General features: G+C 47.5%; 3 protein-coding genes across 3 annotated transcripts; all 3 read right to left on the bottom strand.

The window, feature by feature from the left end:
* Positions 1-4,083: 4,083 nt before the first annotated feature.
* Positions 4,084-7,441, bottom strand: DFJ58DRAFT_730021 (uncharacterized protein; the record flags this gene model as incomplete). The annotated part of the gene is made up of 9 exons (XM_041385819.1): positions 4,084-5,231; positions 5,283-5,404; positions 5,528-5,827; positions 5,884-6,329; positions 6,394-6,499; positions 6,559-6,604; positions 6,658-6,807; positions 6,857-6,954; positions 7,005-7,441. The coding sequence occupies 9 exons, from the start codon at positions 7,439-7,441 to the stop codon at positions 4,084-4,086; spliced, it is 2,853 nt and encodes a 950-aa protein (XP_041241925.1).
* Positions 7,442-8,165: 724 nt separating this feature from the next.
* Positions 8,166-9,767, bottom strand: DFJ58DRAFT_843051 (uncharacterized protein; the record flags this gene model as incomplete). Its single annotated transcript, XM_041392909.1, has 7 exons — positions 8,166-8,246; positions 8,426-8,551; positions 8,584-8,611; positions 8,799-8,883; positions 9,055-9,131; positions 9,437-9,530; positions 9,563-9,767. 7 exons carry the CDS (start codon positions 9,765-9,767, stop codon positions 8,166-8,168), a joined length of 696 nt encoding a protein of 231 aa, XP_041241926.1.
* Positions 9,768-10,228: 461 nt separating this feature from the next.
* DFJ58DRAFT_915119 (uncharacterized protein) lies at positions 10,229-14,069 on the bottom strand (the record flags this gene model as incomplete). Its single annotated transcript, XM_041395424.1, has 11 exons — positions 13,517-14,069; positions 13,369-13,466; positions 13,149-13,319; positions 13,074-13,098; positions 12,541-12,984; positions 12,393-12,464; positions 11,967-12,333; positions 11,779-11,911; positions 10,841-11,715; positions 10,590-10,808; positions 10,229-10,501 (listed from the first exon to the last, which is right to left on the bottom strand). The coding sequence occupies exons 1-11, from the start codon at positions 13,951-13,953 to the stop codon at positions 10,229-10,231; spliced, it is 3,114 nt and encodes a 1,037-aa protein (XP_041241927.1). The 5' UTR covers positions 13,954-14,069.
* Positions 14,070-14,114: the final 45 nt, after the last annotated feature.

The following is a 14,114-nucleotide window of genomic DNA, read 5'->3' on the forward strand; positions in this document are numbered from 1 at the left end:
TAGGAACCCATCACCCCGTATTTGCCTTCATGTCATTTTGTAGATACTATCATGGACCCGTCCACAGCGATGCAGTCCATCATGGAGGACTTCTTGGATTGATTAGCCCAGAGTCCGGATGCCGCTCAGGTGGAACTTATCAACAAGCATGCGATGGCTCAGTATGCGGACAAAGTTCTAGACTATGATGGTGTTTTCGATTCGCCCGATAACTTTACGGAGGGACTGAAACAGGTATGAAGACACTCTGGACAGCAAATATCGCTCTCGCAACCTTGGAACATTCACTAATATATTTGCCGACGTCCAAGTTGCCAATTTTCAAGTATTTTTGAGCCTCCTTGAGCGAGCTCATCTCATGCTTGGTTCTGAACACAGCCGACATCGGAGCACAGTACACGAGTGACAGATGTGGGTCGTTACGATGAGCAATTTGTGGAAGGGAGAGGTAGATGGTTAGGGATGGGGCAAAGGTGCACGGGAGGCTGCGTGTGAGTATTGGGGTTGGAGACGGTGAGGACAATACAGATCTTGGGTGGGGATGGTGTTTTGGGTGTCGACCAGTCCATGGAGGTTCGTCCTTGTGGGAGAATCAGGCTGCTCTGAGATGAGGCTGACCAATTCCTGTTGCACATATCAACAAACTCTTCGTTATGACACTTAGCTTGATTTCAGTCTGGGAAGATTGCATAGCATGTAGGAAAGACTCTTCACAAATTTGTACCAGTTGTTACTATGCTTCCATCCCTTGATTTTTCAATCATAACCATCAATCGCCACACGGGAGGACGTTCCAAAGCCACACCCATATTCACCCTCCGAGTTGGTTGAAGAGAGCACTACCAGTTCTAGTGCTGCCCTCCATAGTTCCAATGCCAGTCAGAATGTACTCTGGAGCACCCTGTGGGACCACACATAATCAGAGGACGCTGCAACCAAAGAAGGATCGGCACGATCGCGTCATTTTCACCTGGCCCAAATGGATCTGTCCCTAGAAGAAAACTCCACGTCTCTTGCGCTTCTTCATGTGTTGTTGATACACCAAGCGCTCCATGTAGGAAAACATCTAGTTATTCGATGCCAATATTATCTAAACAGCTGATATCTGCCTCCCAGCTGTCGGTTATGTCTTAGTCACCTTCCATGGTTCATCTCCGGTCACTCGTTTTCACGATGGCCATCGACTTTTTATCGCTCCACGCCCATACCAACGTGGGTCTTGGTATGAGCATGGGTCAAGTTTTTGCTGTGTCTCGGGGCTACTTACGAGATTCGACCTCAAGTGCGTTGCTCGTTCTTTCCATCTCATCCGCTCATCACCTCACTCACAATCTCAACCTACCCAACAGTTCACGTCCTAGTACCTACGTCAGTTCCTCCCCCTTACTTTCTTACGATCTCGGCACGCCCCAATACCTGCAGTTTGGCGTGTTCCTGTATACACTACATTGTTCGCTCCTTCGTCCCATGTACTCCATGTTATTAAGGACCCACTCACCGAACTTGATTGCTCATATGCATTCGATAAGTATGTATGATGGACAGGTTGTTGTCCTTTTCGAGCAAGTAGAGAAAACTGATCCACTCGTGGTCTGTACCTTTCCGCCACTAAATGCACGATCAACTGCCTCTTTGCCCCAGCAGCCATTGGCGTGGTGCTTAGATTCGTAGTCGATGACTTATCCTTGGAGTCCTGGAAGCGGCGGACACTAGATGTCCATCGTGATATTGGGCAGCCACAGCGTCAAGCTTAAAAAATGAATAGACTGCTGAATTCGAACGCCAAGGTTTCTCGAGTGAAAATTAATCAAGGTCCACGCAAATGCAAGCAATAAGTTCACGTACTTAGATCGAATCACCGAGTTGTAATCAGTAATAACGATGTGTCTCCGAGACGGAAGAAATGAACTGGTAGGAATATTGAAGCAGTGGGTCACTGTTGCAGTCAACGACCTCCAAAAAAATAAGGATCGTAGTGAGTGGCGAATCCTTGTCATATTAACACCGCGGAGAAATTTCGGAGATAGTGCGGCTACCCGGCGTGAACATACCCGTACACCGTGCTGAGTGGTAGCACATCTCTGCACCATACTCGTACCCGCCATACCCATGAGCCCCATACTCGCTGTGTGTAATACCGTCTTGATGAAAGATGGTCGAGCTCTCGACTGCGCGGCGTTGTTTTGAAATTTGAGAAAAACAAAGTGCTCCGGCATCTGAAAATCAACAACAGAGTTACAAGCCAATTCTGCATACGAAAAATGCATGTCCTTTTCCATCTGACTCTGCCATGCTGAATCCTGATGCCTAGTAGGTTCTTAGGTGATATTCATGATTTGGCAATTGGGTTGTGGAGGTTTTCGAAGACAGACGAGGGTGGATGGGCAGCTGGGCAGTCGGTGGTGGAGAGTGGGTAGGATTGAAGACTGCGTGTAGAAGTCTGGCAAGGTGTATTCGTCTGCAGTTGACACTGGTACGCTGTTCAAAGTACTTACGTGGCTGAAATGACATTAAGTGAGTGTCCGTTAGAAACCGATGACGTGGGCAGACCAGTCCGGGGACCGGGGTGCACATGTCATTCGCAAATTTCAACTTTTCATGGCTTCTCGCCTAAGTATACCTATGTGGGTCAAGTTCTCACTGCATTTCGGGGCTGCTTATGACCTTAAGTGGGTTGCTCATAGTCTCAGCCTACCCAACACTTCACCGGCACCTCCGAGCACCTACGTCAGTTCCTCCCTCACTTTCTTACGATCTCGACACTCCCGGCAAATACTTGCAGTTTGGTGTATTCCCACACACACCACTAACATCGTTTGCCCTTCCATCCCATGTCCTCCAACTTAATACTCGGGACCTGCTCCTTAAGCACAACCACCTGCACAACCACAAGGTCTTCAATACCCCTCGTCTCAAGCATCCTACAACGAGCATCTTCTTTCATCTCAACAGCAGCTGCTCGTGTAGTTACTTCAGCTTCAGGTCGCAGTACCACAAGACCACGTTCATATCATGAGACAGGCCTTCCAACAACACAAGTACTATTATTGGGAGTGGCATGGGGTGTACGGTGTTCAATCCATCGATCGGCACCTCGCACCACCGTGACAACGGGGATATACTGAGGAACAACAGGGAGGCATGGAGCAGACGTGGACTTGGAGGAGCGATGGTGCGTACTGAAGGTCGTATCCTTAACCGCGTTATCCAGTCTCCCTTTTCTTTCCCACTTTTACCTTTTCTTTCTTGCTCTTTCCTCGGTTTTCAGTTTTCGCATATGCGAAAACATGTTCATCATGTCCGCCATGCTTTCATGCCGCTCCTTGTCATCACGATATGATGGGCACGTCTGCGAGCAACGTGACTCATCTATGGAGCCTTGTTTCTGCTTGTCTCGTCACCTTTTCATTCATTGGTAGCGTTAATACAAATGATTTGACAATTTGAGCGATACAGTGGGTGTTTAATAGCCTCCCCTGGCAGTCGTGATGAAGGTAGAGGCTAGGGATTGCATGAATTCAGACGTGGTTGCTATACTGAAGTAGACAGCGATTGCAAAGCCAGCGTAATACATATGTATATCTACCACCTCGCTAAAAATCAAAGAATGCGCGAACATAGCAGATGAATAACTAGAGTAGCATGCATATCCACACGACTCCAGATGGTATCCTGCCCGTGAAGATGAGAACACCGTGATGTTTCAGGAGAATTAGCACATACCATGAGACTAAGGTAAAGGACCTCTGTAGATATCAAGTGTGAGCTCGACCCCAAGTTCAAAGACTTTAGCGTTCCACTTGTTCTTGGTCATCTTAAGAAAAAGGGAGGTGCTAGTCGAGCCTTTATCTTTGGTTAACTGCCGTAGCATTCTGGTAACTTTGTCTCCTTGATGATAGTCGAACAAGCGACTGAAGACACGCTGCCCTGGTGACCATCTAAAGTAGTGTCCGAGTCTAGGGGAATCATCTTGCGAGGAGTCTTGAATGTCCTTTTGAAGTGACGGGTTACAACATGAAAGGCCGACACTGATGGCATAGTAATCTTCACTAATCGATAAATTATACGGCTGGATGAAAGCGGTTACTCACTCGACAGCTCGCCATTGAGTATCGCTGAAACAACAACAGCGCAAATCGGATTGGGGTTATCGCGGTCTGCAGTAACTACAACTGAAAACTCGACGAGTTTCGATTCCGTTGTATCATCAACAACCTTCCCCTTAATTCTGGTGCACGGTTGATCAGCAGCAAGAGCCGCTGCTTGAACCTTGGGAAACCAGGTCTTGTTTGTAGCCCAGCTCCACATGTCTGGAAGAGGAAGGAGAGTCGCCGTTGCTGACAGCTCTGCGTTTTGCTCGAGAAGATATGCGACAATATCTTCTAGACGTTTATCGAGAGCAATGTGTAGTACTGTTTTGGCAGCGCGGTTTCGCAAAGAAAAATTACAAGACGGCTCAACGAGCGCTTTTACGACGGGTAGCAATCGACTTTTGTCATCATTGGAGTGATTCGAGAGGAGATAATGGATAGGGGTAAAACCGTTGACTGTGAAATTGACATCCGCACCGCGTTGGCGGAATTTGCGGATAAATTCGGGCAACGGCTTGCTCGCCCTAAAAGCCATGTGCAAGATGTCATTGGGTATGTCGACCTCCGTTTGTGACAGCAAGAAATCCATGGCGACTTCACTTCCAGTCAGAGCTGCCCACGAAATTGGAGCACGGCAGTCATCACCATGGACACGAAAGCCGTATAAATAAGGTTCGAAGGAAGAAGGCTTATTAAAATCGACGCCTGGCTTCAGGAGAATACTGACGCAATCAGGTTTCTTGGCCATAGCGAAAATCAGGGGAGGGCCCCAACCAGTGGCAATATCCACGTCCAGGAGATGAGGGTCCTGCTTGACGAGGGATTCAACCATCCACAGCTTGCCGTGTTGAAGCGGGATGAATAGAAGTGAGGGCAAAGTCACATCCTCAGGCAACCACCTAGGCCCATAGTCGTATTCGCCTCGAGCTAGCACACGATGTTTCTTGGTGTTTCGAAGAAACTCCGAGTTCAGCCGTGACAGGGCATCCATAACGCAAGGATCCTCGTCTGAAACATGTCCAAGATGCTTGCATCCTTGAATTGCGTAGCTCAGCAACGGATGGCCTTTGCCGACATCGGCAACATCAACACGATGTGGCCACACAGAGAATGAACGGCGTTGTATAGCTGGATGTTTACCTATCCAAACATCAGCTTCTTAGCTCATATCCACGAAAGATAGTATCGCACCTTTTGCGCAGATCTCGTCCACAAAGTCGCATAATATGTACGTAATCAAGAACTCGCAGATGCGTGCGTGCATGTCCGAGACTGATTTGAAGATGTTGTTAGGGCGATTGGTCCAAGTATTCCTGGTTGCATAGCGCATCAGTGGATGAGCAAGATGGAGAAGGTTGACAAATCATACTTTGACGCTATAGTGAGATAGTGCAACGATGCCAGTGTTCTCGTTGTAGGTCACAAGGCTTCCGCACGCGGTCACGATATCCATGGGGTCCATAACACCAAGGTCCGGATTAAGATTTGATTGTCCGACTTCAATCATCATCGCTTCGTTGAGCTGATCAAGTGTCAACGGGGTGAACGTGCCGGCCAGCCAAAGCAAACAACTACGAGCGATTTGGTCGTCGCTTGGTCCTCTCTGTTTGATAGCCTGAATAATCCTATCATACGTCTCGTAAAGTCCAGCTGGAAGGTTGTTGAGGGCTGATTCAATATCGATACGTCTTTTGCAAGCCATGATTTCGTCCAGTTGACACTGAACCCAGCGAAACCTGCGTGCAATCCTATGATGAATTTCTAAGGAGCAAGCGGAATTTGCTGTACTTACATGCCCTCGGCCTTTTCCAACAATTTCTCCAAAATCGTCTTCTTCAACGCGTCGGGTAGTTGTGACAAACGCTTCTGAGTACTCAGCTGCTCGGTAATGTGCACGTGTATATCTTCTTTCATTTGTCCTGCGCTGTCCTTCAGCGACATGGTAGGGAGATCACGAAATGCTTCTTGGATTTCTGGCTCGCTTCTACCGGTGACGAAAAGTCGTAGTCGAGCATCTTCAGCAAGGTTTACAAGATGTTCGACCAGGTTGGGGTAATTCTTGCATTCGTCCAAGGCGTCAATCACGAGGACTGGTCGGCGAACCAGCATAGACACTTCAACGAGAAGCTTTCGCAGAAATCCGAGATCTGTAGGATGTGACTTTGAATTGCGATGTTCCTGCAAGAGGTTTCGCAGAGAATCAAGGTCCCCGTTTGTGTTCGACTTCTTGCTGCTCGCCTATCTTTGTGATCCAGTCGTCTTTCCATTGTTGAAGCAGCTGAACAATCAAGGAGCGCAATACTGCAGCCGCATTTGTTGTTCTGTCGTCTCGAAAATTGCAGTAGAAAAAAGCGAGCGTCTGTAGCTCTGCTTCATCGCCACCCCGAATTTCGTCTATGACGGCTGAGCTGAAATAACACAGGTCAACATAGGCCCTGAAAGCTTTCTAGATGGGCTCCGAACTTACGCAAGGATTGTCTTGCCATGTCCAGCTGTTGCGAGTGTCAACTGACCTGCAATTAATGGTGAATGATACGACTCACGGTGGCCATTCAACCATAGAAACTGCGGGATCCGGATGTATTCCAAGTCTTATACTCATCGGTGTCGAAAATCCAACGACCGGTGCTGGCATTTCGCTGACCACGGCAGGTGGCGTGCTTGTCATCACAAAACACTGGGTTCATCCATTGAAGGAACTTTCGACGTTCCTCGTCTATGCGCGCGTGAACAGGGTAGGAAGTAACTGGCAATCAGCGACTCACCTTTTCTGCGCAGCTTTTCTGCGGCAGAATCATTTTTCAAGTCTTTGACTCCTCGATTGACTTCTTGGAGTTCATGCTTGACTTCCTTGAGTGTGTTCCTTGCGATGGTATTAGTATCAAAACGATCATCATAAACAAGCAAGATCACCATGTGTCGATTGCTAAAATATTTGTGATCTCGCCACAATACTTTTTCAATTTATCGATGATTGCGCCTACTTTCTCTTCCTTGAATGGCCACTTCAATTTGGGAATCGTCTTCATTTTCCCGTTCTCCAGGGCCTGTTCATTTGGCAGAATGCTCTCCAGTTCCACCAATAATTTTGCAACTGGTCCGTCTATGGCCATCAACTTTGAAAGTGCATGGCTGAGATCGGGTGGAAGATTATCATCCTTCTTGATCGCCATAACTGTGGTGAGGATGCCACCGATTGCGCTGAGCTCATTAAGCAGACTCTGACAGGAAGAGTCGGCGTTGCGGACAGAAGCAACATATCTATACAAAAGATCTGAAGCTTGAGCTATTGTTTGAATGACCTGAAGAATAGCGGCACCGCCGGCGATGACACTGATGGGATCCGACATCTGGGAGGTAGAAACTGAAACTCTAGGCGCTCAGCAACGCCGTGGCTTTGAACCAAAGAAAGGCGCCCATTAATCCATTTGCGACGAAACCCTGAGACCATGATGTGACAAATTGATGATCGATAAGAACTAGTGATGTGAAGTACATGCATGGAACTAGATCATTTTAGTGAGTATCCAATGGCTTGAAGAGAATAACCGCCTGAGAATCCCGAAGCAAGTTTACATTCTGGCAGAAAACTGATGGAATGGAAGGGCAACATGATGTTAGCACGCGTTCGACGCATGGAGGCTACATCCATTCTGCCGGTGATTGTGTATAATACTTATCCTGCCGTCATCACTGTAATCTTCTTGATGAAAGATGGTCGATCGATCGACTGTGCGGCGTTGTTATGTAGAAAAACAAAGTGCCAGCCACGATAACGATTACTTACGTCACAACTTGAACATTCGACTTCATGTCCGACGACTTGTCCGTGGTTATTTAAGCCAGGCTTCACGCCATGGCACGTCATCCCGGCTGACTCACTGATTGGATGTTGGATCCATGATATTATATCATATACAGGAAGAGATAATTTATTGACGTCCCACGGCTGCTACTGATACAATCATCCAGTTCCGACTCATCCAACTTGCATCGAATTCCTCCCAGCTCGTACCCTCTTCAAATCCCCATCATCCCTTCCTCTCCCCCTCCAGATGCTACTTCCTCAATATTCTAATATTTACTACGCCTCACGCCTGTCCTCATCCTCTCTACCTCTCTAATTTCCCATTCACCCCACGCCGCAGCACCTGCCTATAAGAAACCATAGAAGAAGCACTCAGGATGATTCCTGGGCGTTGTTTCAGCTGGCACATCTGGAAAGAGTGCGCAGAGGAATATAGAAGTGTGTTGTAGAGAATGAGATCTAGAGCACAGCCTGTTCAATGACTCTTCAGACAAGCCGTTCCGTTAAAGTACGTCATCACACATACTCTAAAAATCCTGAGCTTGTATCTTCCAATTCCATTCCTAACTTCGTCTCTCTGCAGATATTTGTCTACCCTTCCTTCACGTGCTCTGCCCATTCCCTTGCATGCGGCCAGCGCTCCAGCACCCGCCTATGAGATGTTTGCGTTCGCGTGTAATGTACATCTGCACTTCTCCTGAACAGCGGGACTCTGTAGGATGATGAGCACGGTGAGTGATATTTACTTGGCCATTCAACTCAGCGCATAGCTAATACTTCATCTTTCTCCGCACATTCGTAGAAGACATCAATTCTCACACCTTCCTACTCAGTCATATTATCCCTCAAGCACGCATTCCAAAGGCTGAGAACAAGCTCAACGACTGTTAGACTCTGACCTCTCGCCAGTATTTTGGATGGAGAGCGATGGGATGAACGAGGACTCTTGCATTCCGCCCCACCCTCCTGTAGCTCTAATGCTAGCTGTCAATCAGAACCAAGTCGTTCATTGTATGAAGTTAGTTCAGTAATAAACAATGTACGGCCTTCGTTAACAAGCACGCAGGTTGAAATCTCTCCGGCATGTTGATAACTAAGAAAGACGCACTCTCTAATTTTAAGGTAGCTTTGCAGAATATGGTTTCAGGGACTTACCCGCATGAAAACTTGACGCATTCACGATCGTACGAGTCAGTTTGAAGCCACTCTCTAGCATAGCTTCAATTGCAGACCTACCGCAACAGTTACATTTGTTTTGAACATCACAAGGATACGAACACGGTCCCTAGAAACAATCCACGAGTTCAACTAACACCAGTGACTAACAATAGATCACTCTTTTCAATGCACAATCACCGCAGCCCTGAAGTCGAGGCTCCCCTGCAATGATATCAGTCAAAAGCACCCTGCCCATCGTGGAACTAGTATACAGACCGTCAGAGAATTGGAATTGCGCCATCCGTCAATCGTCATTTCTAAGACACATTGCAGACTGAAAGCATAGAGGCGACCTTATCGATGTTGAAGTTTGAGTCACTGTTGGATGGTCCAGATGACGTTAGCGAGGCTCAGGACCAAGTCTGCCCACTCTCCTCGAGAAACGTTGGCTGATCTGCTCAGTACCAATCTTACTACCCGTCGAAGATGATCGAAGCCCACTCACTAGTTTCACTACGGACGGAAGCAACATATCCATACAAATGAGCTGAAGCTTGCGCTCCTGTTTGAATGACCTGAAGAACAGTGAGATCGCTGGTGATGGGATCCATCTGAACAGCCGAAAACGAAACCAAGCACCACGGCGACTTCAAATTAAGGAAAGGCGCCCGATAGTCCATTTGCAAAGCTGGGGTCTTGGAGGGACCCATCGATGATCGATAAGGACTGATATGAAGCACATGAGGAACTAATAGATCTTGAGTATAGGACAATATGATTGAGCTGCAGGGCACGTCTGCGAGCACCGTGACTCATCTATGTAGAGTTGCTTCTGCTTGTGTTGTCACCTTTTCATTCATCGATAGCGCTAATACAAGTGATTTAATAATTCGAACGATACAATGGGTGTCTAATGGCCTCTCCTGCAGTCGTGATGAAGGTAGAGGCCAGGGATTGCATGAATTCAGACGTGGTTGCTATACTGAAGGATAATTGTAGACAGTGATTGCAAAACCAGCGTGATACGTATGTCTACCACCTAGAAAGAATGCGCCAAGATAGCAGATGAATAACTAGAGTAGCATGCATATCCACACGACTCCAGATGGTATCCTGCCCGTAAAGATGAGAACAGCGTGATGTTTCAGAAGAATTATCGCATACCTCGAGACTAAGGTAAAGGACCTCTGTAGATATCAAGTATGCACTCGACCCCAAGTTCAAAGACTTTGGCGTTCCGCGCGTTCTTGGTCATCTTAAGAAAAAGGGAGGTGCCAGTCGAATCTTCATCTTCGTTTAACTGCTGTAGCATCCTGGTAACTTTGTCTCCTTGATGATAATCGAACAAGTGACTAGAGACACGCTGCCCAGGTGACCATCTAAAGTAGTGTCCGAGTCTAGGGGAATCATCTTGCCGGGAGTCTTGAATGTCCTTTTGAAGTGACTGATTACAACATGAAAGGTCGGCGTCGATGCCAGTGTAACCTTCACTAATCGGTAAATTATACGGCTGGATGAAAGCGGTTACTCACCTGACAGCTCGCCATTGAGTATCGCTGAAACAACGACAGCGCAAATCGGATTGGGGTTATCGCGGTCTGCAGTGACTGCAACTGAAAACTCGACGAGTTTCGATCTCGTTGTATCATCAACAACCTTCCCCTTAATTCTGGTGCACGGTTGATCAGTAGCAAGAGCCGCTGCTTGAATATTGGGAAACCAGGTCTTGTTTGTAGCCCAGCTCCACATGTCTGGAAGAGGAAGGAGAGTCGCTGTTGCTGACAGCCCTGCGTTTTTTCTCGAGAAGATATGCGACAATGTCTTCCAGACGTTCATCAAGAGCAATGTGTAGCATTGTTCTGGCAGCCTGGTCTTGCAAAGAAAGATTACAAGATGGTTCGACCAGCGCTTTTACGACGGGTAACAGTGGGCTTTCGTCATATACATCGTAACCTTGAGCGAAGAGGACAAAGTGGATAGGGTTGAGACCATTGACTGTGAAATTAACATCCGCACCGCGTTGACGGAATTTGCGGATACATTCGGGCGACGGCTTGTTCGCCATAACAGCTATGTGCAGGATGTCATTAGGTATGTCGACCTCCGTTCGTGACAGCAAGAAATCCACGGCGACTTTGCTTCCAGTCACAGCTGCCCACGAAATTGGAGCATAGGAGTGCCCCCTAACAATGTATTGGCTATATAAACTAGGTTTGAAGGAAGAAAGCTTGTTGAAATCGACGCCCGGCTTCAGGAGAATACTGAGGCAGTCAGGGTTCTTGGCCATAGCGAAAATCAGGGGAGAACCCCAACCAGTGGCAATATCCACGTCCAGGAGATGAGGGTCCTGCTTGACGAGGGATTCAACCATCCACGGCTTGCCATGTTGAAGCGGGATGAATAGAAGTGAGGGCAAAGTCACTCCGGCAGGCAACCACCCAGGCTCATAGGCGTATTTGCCTCGAGTTAGCACAGGATGTTTCTTGGCGTTTCGAAGAAACTCTGAGCTCAGCCGTGACAGGGCATCCATAACGCAAGGATCCTCTTCCGAAACATGTCCAAGATGCTTGCATCCTTGAATTGCGTAGCTCAGCAACGGATTGTCTTTGCTGACATCGGCAACATCGGCACGACGTGCCCGATATCCGCCTTGTGTAGCTAGACGTTCATATATAGAAATATCAGTTTCTTAGCTCGTATACCTCAAAGATAGTATTGCACCTTTAAGCTCAAGTTTCGTGCTGATCTCATCCACAAAGTCGCATAAGACATACGTAATCAAGAGCTTGCAGATGCGTGCGTGCATGTCCGAGATTGATTTGAAGATGTTGTTGGGGCGATTGGTCAAGTATTCCTAGTTGCATAGCGCATCAGCGGATGAGCAAGATGGAGAAGGTTGATAACCATACTTTGACGCTATAATGAGATAGTGCAACGATGCCAGTTTTCTCGTTGTAAATCACAAGGCTTCCGCACGCGGTCACGATATCCATGGGGTCCATAACGCCAAGGTCCGGATTAAGATTTGATTGTCCGACTTCAATCATCATCGCTTCGTTGAGCTGATTAAGTGTCAACGGGGTGAACGTGCCGGACAGCCAAAGCAAACAACTCCGCGCGATTTGGTGGTCACTTGGTCCCCTCTGTTTAATAGCTTGAATAATCCTATCATACGTCTCGTAAAGTCCAGCTGGAAGGTTATTGAGGGCTGCTTCAATATCGACACGTCTTTTGCAAGCCACAATTTCGTCCAGTTGACACTGAACCCAGCGAAACCTGCATATGATCATACAATGATGAATTTCCAAGGAGCGAGCCGAAATTGTTTGACTTACATGCCCTCAGCCTTTTCCAACAATTTCTCCAAAATTGTCTTCTTCAGCGCGTCGGATAGGCGTGATAATTTTCTTCCGAGTCTTCAGCTGCTCAGTAATGTGCGCGCATATATCTGCTTTCATCTGTTCTGCGCTGTCCTTCAACGACATGGTGGGGAGATCATGAAAGGCGTCTTGAATGTCTGGCTCGCCTCTACCGGTGACGAAAAGTCGTAGTCGACCATCTTCGGCAAGGTTTACAAGATATCCAACCAGGTCGGTGTAGTCCTTGCATTCGTCTAAGGCATCAATCACGAGGACTGGTCGGCGAACCAGCGTAGACGCTTCAACAAGAAGCTTTCGTAGAAATCCCAGATCTGTGGGATGTGGCTTTGCATCACGTTGTTGCTGCCAGAGGTTCCGCAGAGAATCAAGGTCCTCTTTTGTGTTCGACTCTTGCTTCTCACCTATCTTTGTGATCCAATCGTCTTGAGATTGTTGAAGCAGCTGAACAATCAAGGAGCGCAATACTGCGGCCGCATTTGTCGTCCTGTCGTCTCGAAAATTGCAGTAGAAAAAAGCGAGCGTCTGTAGCTCTGCTTCAACCGCCACCCTGAATTTCGTCTATGACGGCCGAGCTGAAATATCAATATCACAAGTTAACGTAGGCTGTGAAAGCTCTTCGGGTGGGTCCGAACTTACGCAAGGATTGTCTTGCCGTGTCCAGCTGTTGCGAGTGTCAATGACCTGCAATTAATGGTGAATGATACAACTCACGGTGGCCATTCAACCATAGAAACGCGTGATCCGATGTATTCCAAATCTTATACTCATCGGCGTGGAAAATCCAACGACCAGTGCCGGGGTTTCGCTGACCACAGCAGGTGGCGTGCTTGTCATCACAAAACACGGGATTCATCCATTCAAGGAACTTTCGACGTTCCCCGTCTATGCGCGCGTGAACAGGGTAGGAAGTAACTGGAAATCAGCGACTCACCTTTTTCGCGCACCTTTTGTGCGGCAGAATCATTTTTCAATTCTTTGACTCCTTGAGTGACTTCTTGGAGTTCAAGCTTGACTTCCTTCAGCGTGTTCCTTGCGATGGTATTAGTATCAAAGCGATCATAATAAGCAAGCAAGATCACCATGAGTCGATTGCTAAAATATTTGTGATCTCGCCACAATACTTTTTCAATTTATCGATGATCGCGCCTGCTTCCTTTTCCTTGAATGGCCACATCAATTTTGGAATCGTCTTCATTTTCCCGTTCTCCTGGGCCTGTTCGTTTGGCAGAATGCTCTTCAGTTCCACCAATAATTTTGCAACTGGTCCATCTGTGGTCATTAATTTTGAAAGCGCGTGGTTGAGATCAGGTAGAAGAGTGTCATCCTTCTTGATCGCCGTAACCGTGGTGAGGACGCCACCGACTGCGCTGAGCTCATTAAGCAGACTCTGACAGGACGAGTCAGCGTTGCGGACGGAAGCAACATATCTATACAAAAGCGCTGAAGCTTGCGCTACTGTTTGAATGAGCTGAAGAACAGCGACACCGCCGGCGATGACACTGATGGGATCCGACATCTGGGAGGTAGAAACTGAAACTCTAGGCGCTCAGCAACGCCGTGACTTTGAACCAAAGAAAGGCGCCCATTAATCCATTTGCGACAAAACCCTGAGACCATGATGCAGTGACAAATTGATGATCGATAAGAGCTAGTGATGTGAAGTACATGCAGTATACG

This window comes from Suillus subalutaceus, assembly GCF_016647625.1.
Source record: "Suillus subalutaceus strain FC151 chromosome Unknown DFJ58scaffold_82, whole genome shotgun sequence".
Classification (NCBI taxonomy): domain Eukaryota; kingdom Fungi; phylum Basidiomycota; class Agaricomycetes; order Boletales; family Suillaceae; genus Suillus; species Suillus subalutaceus.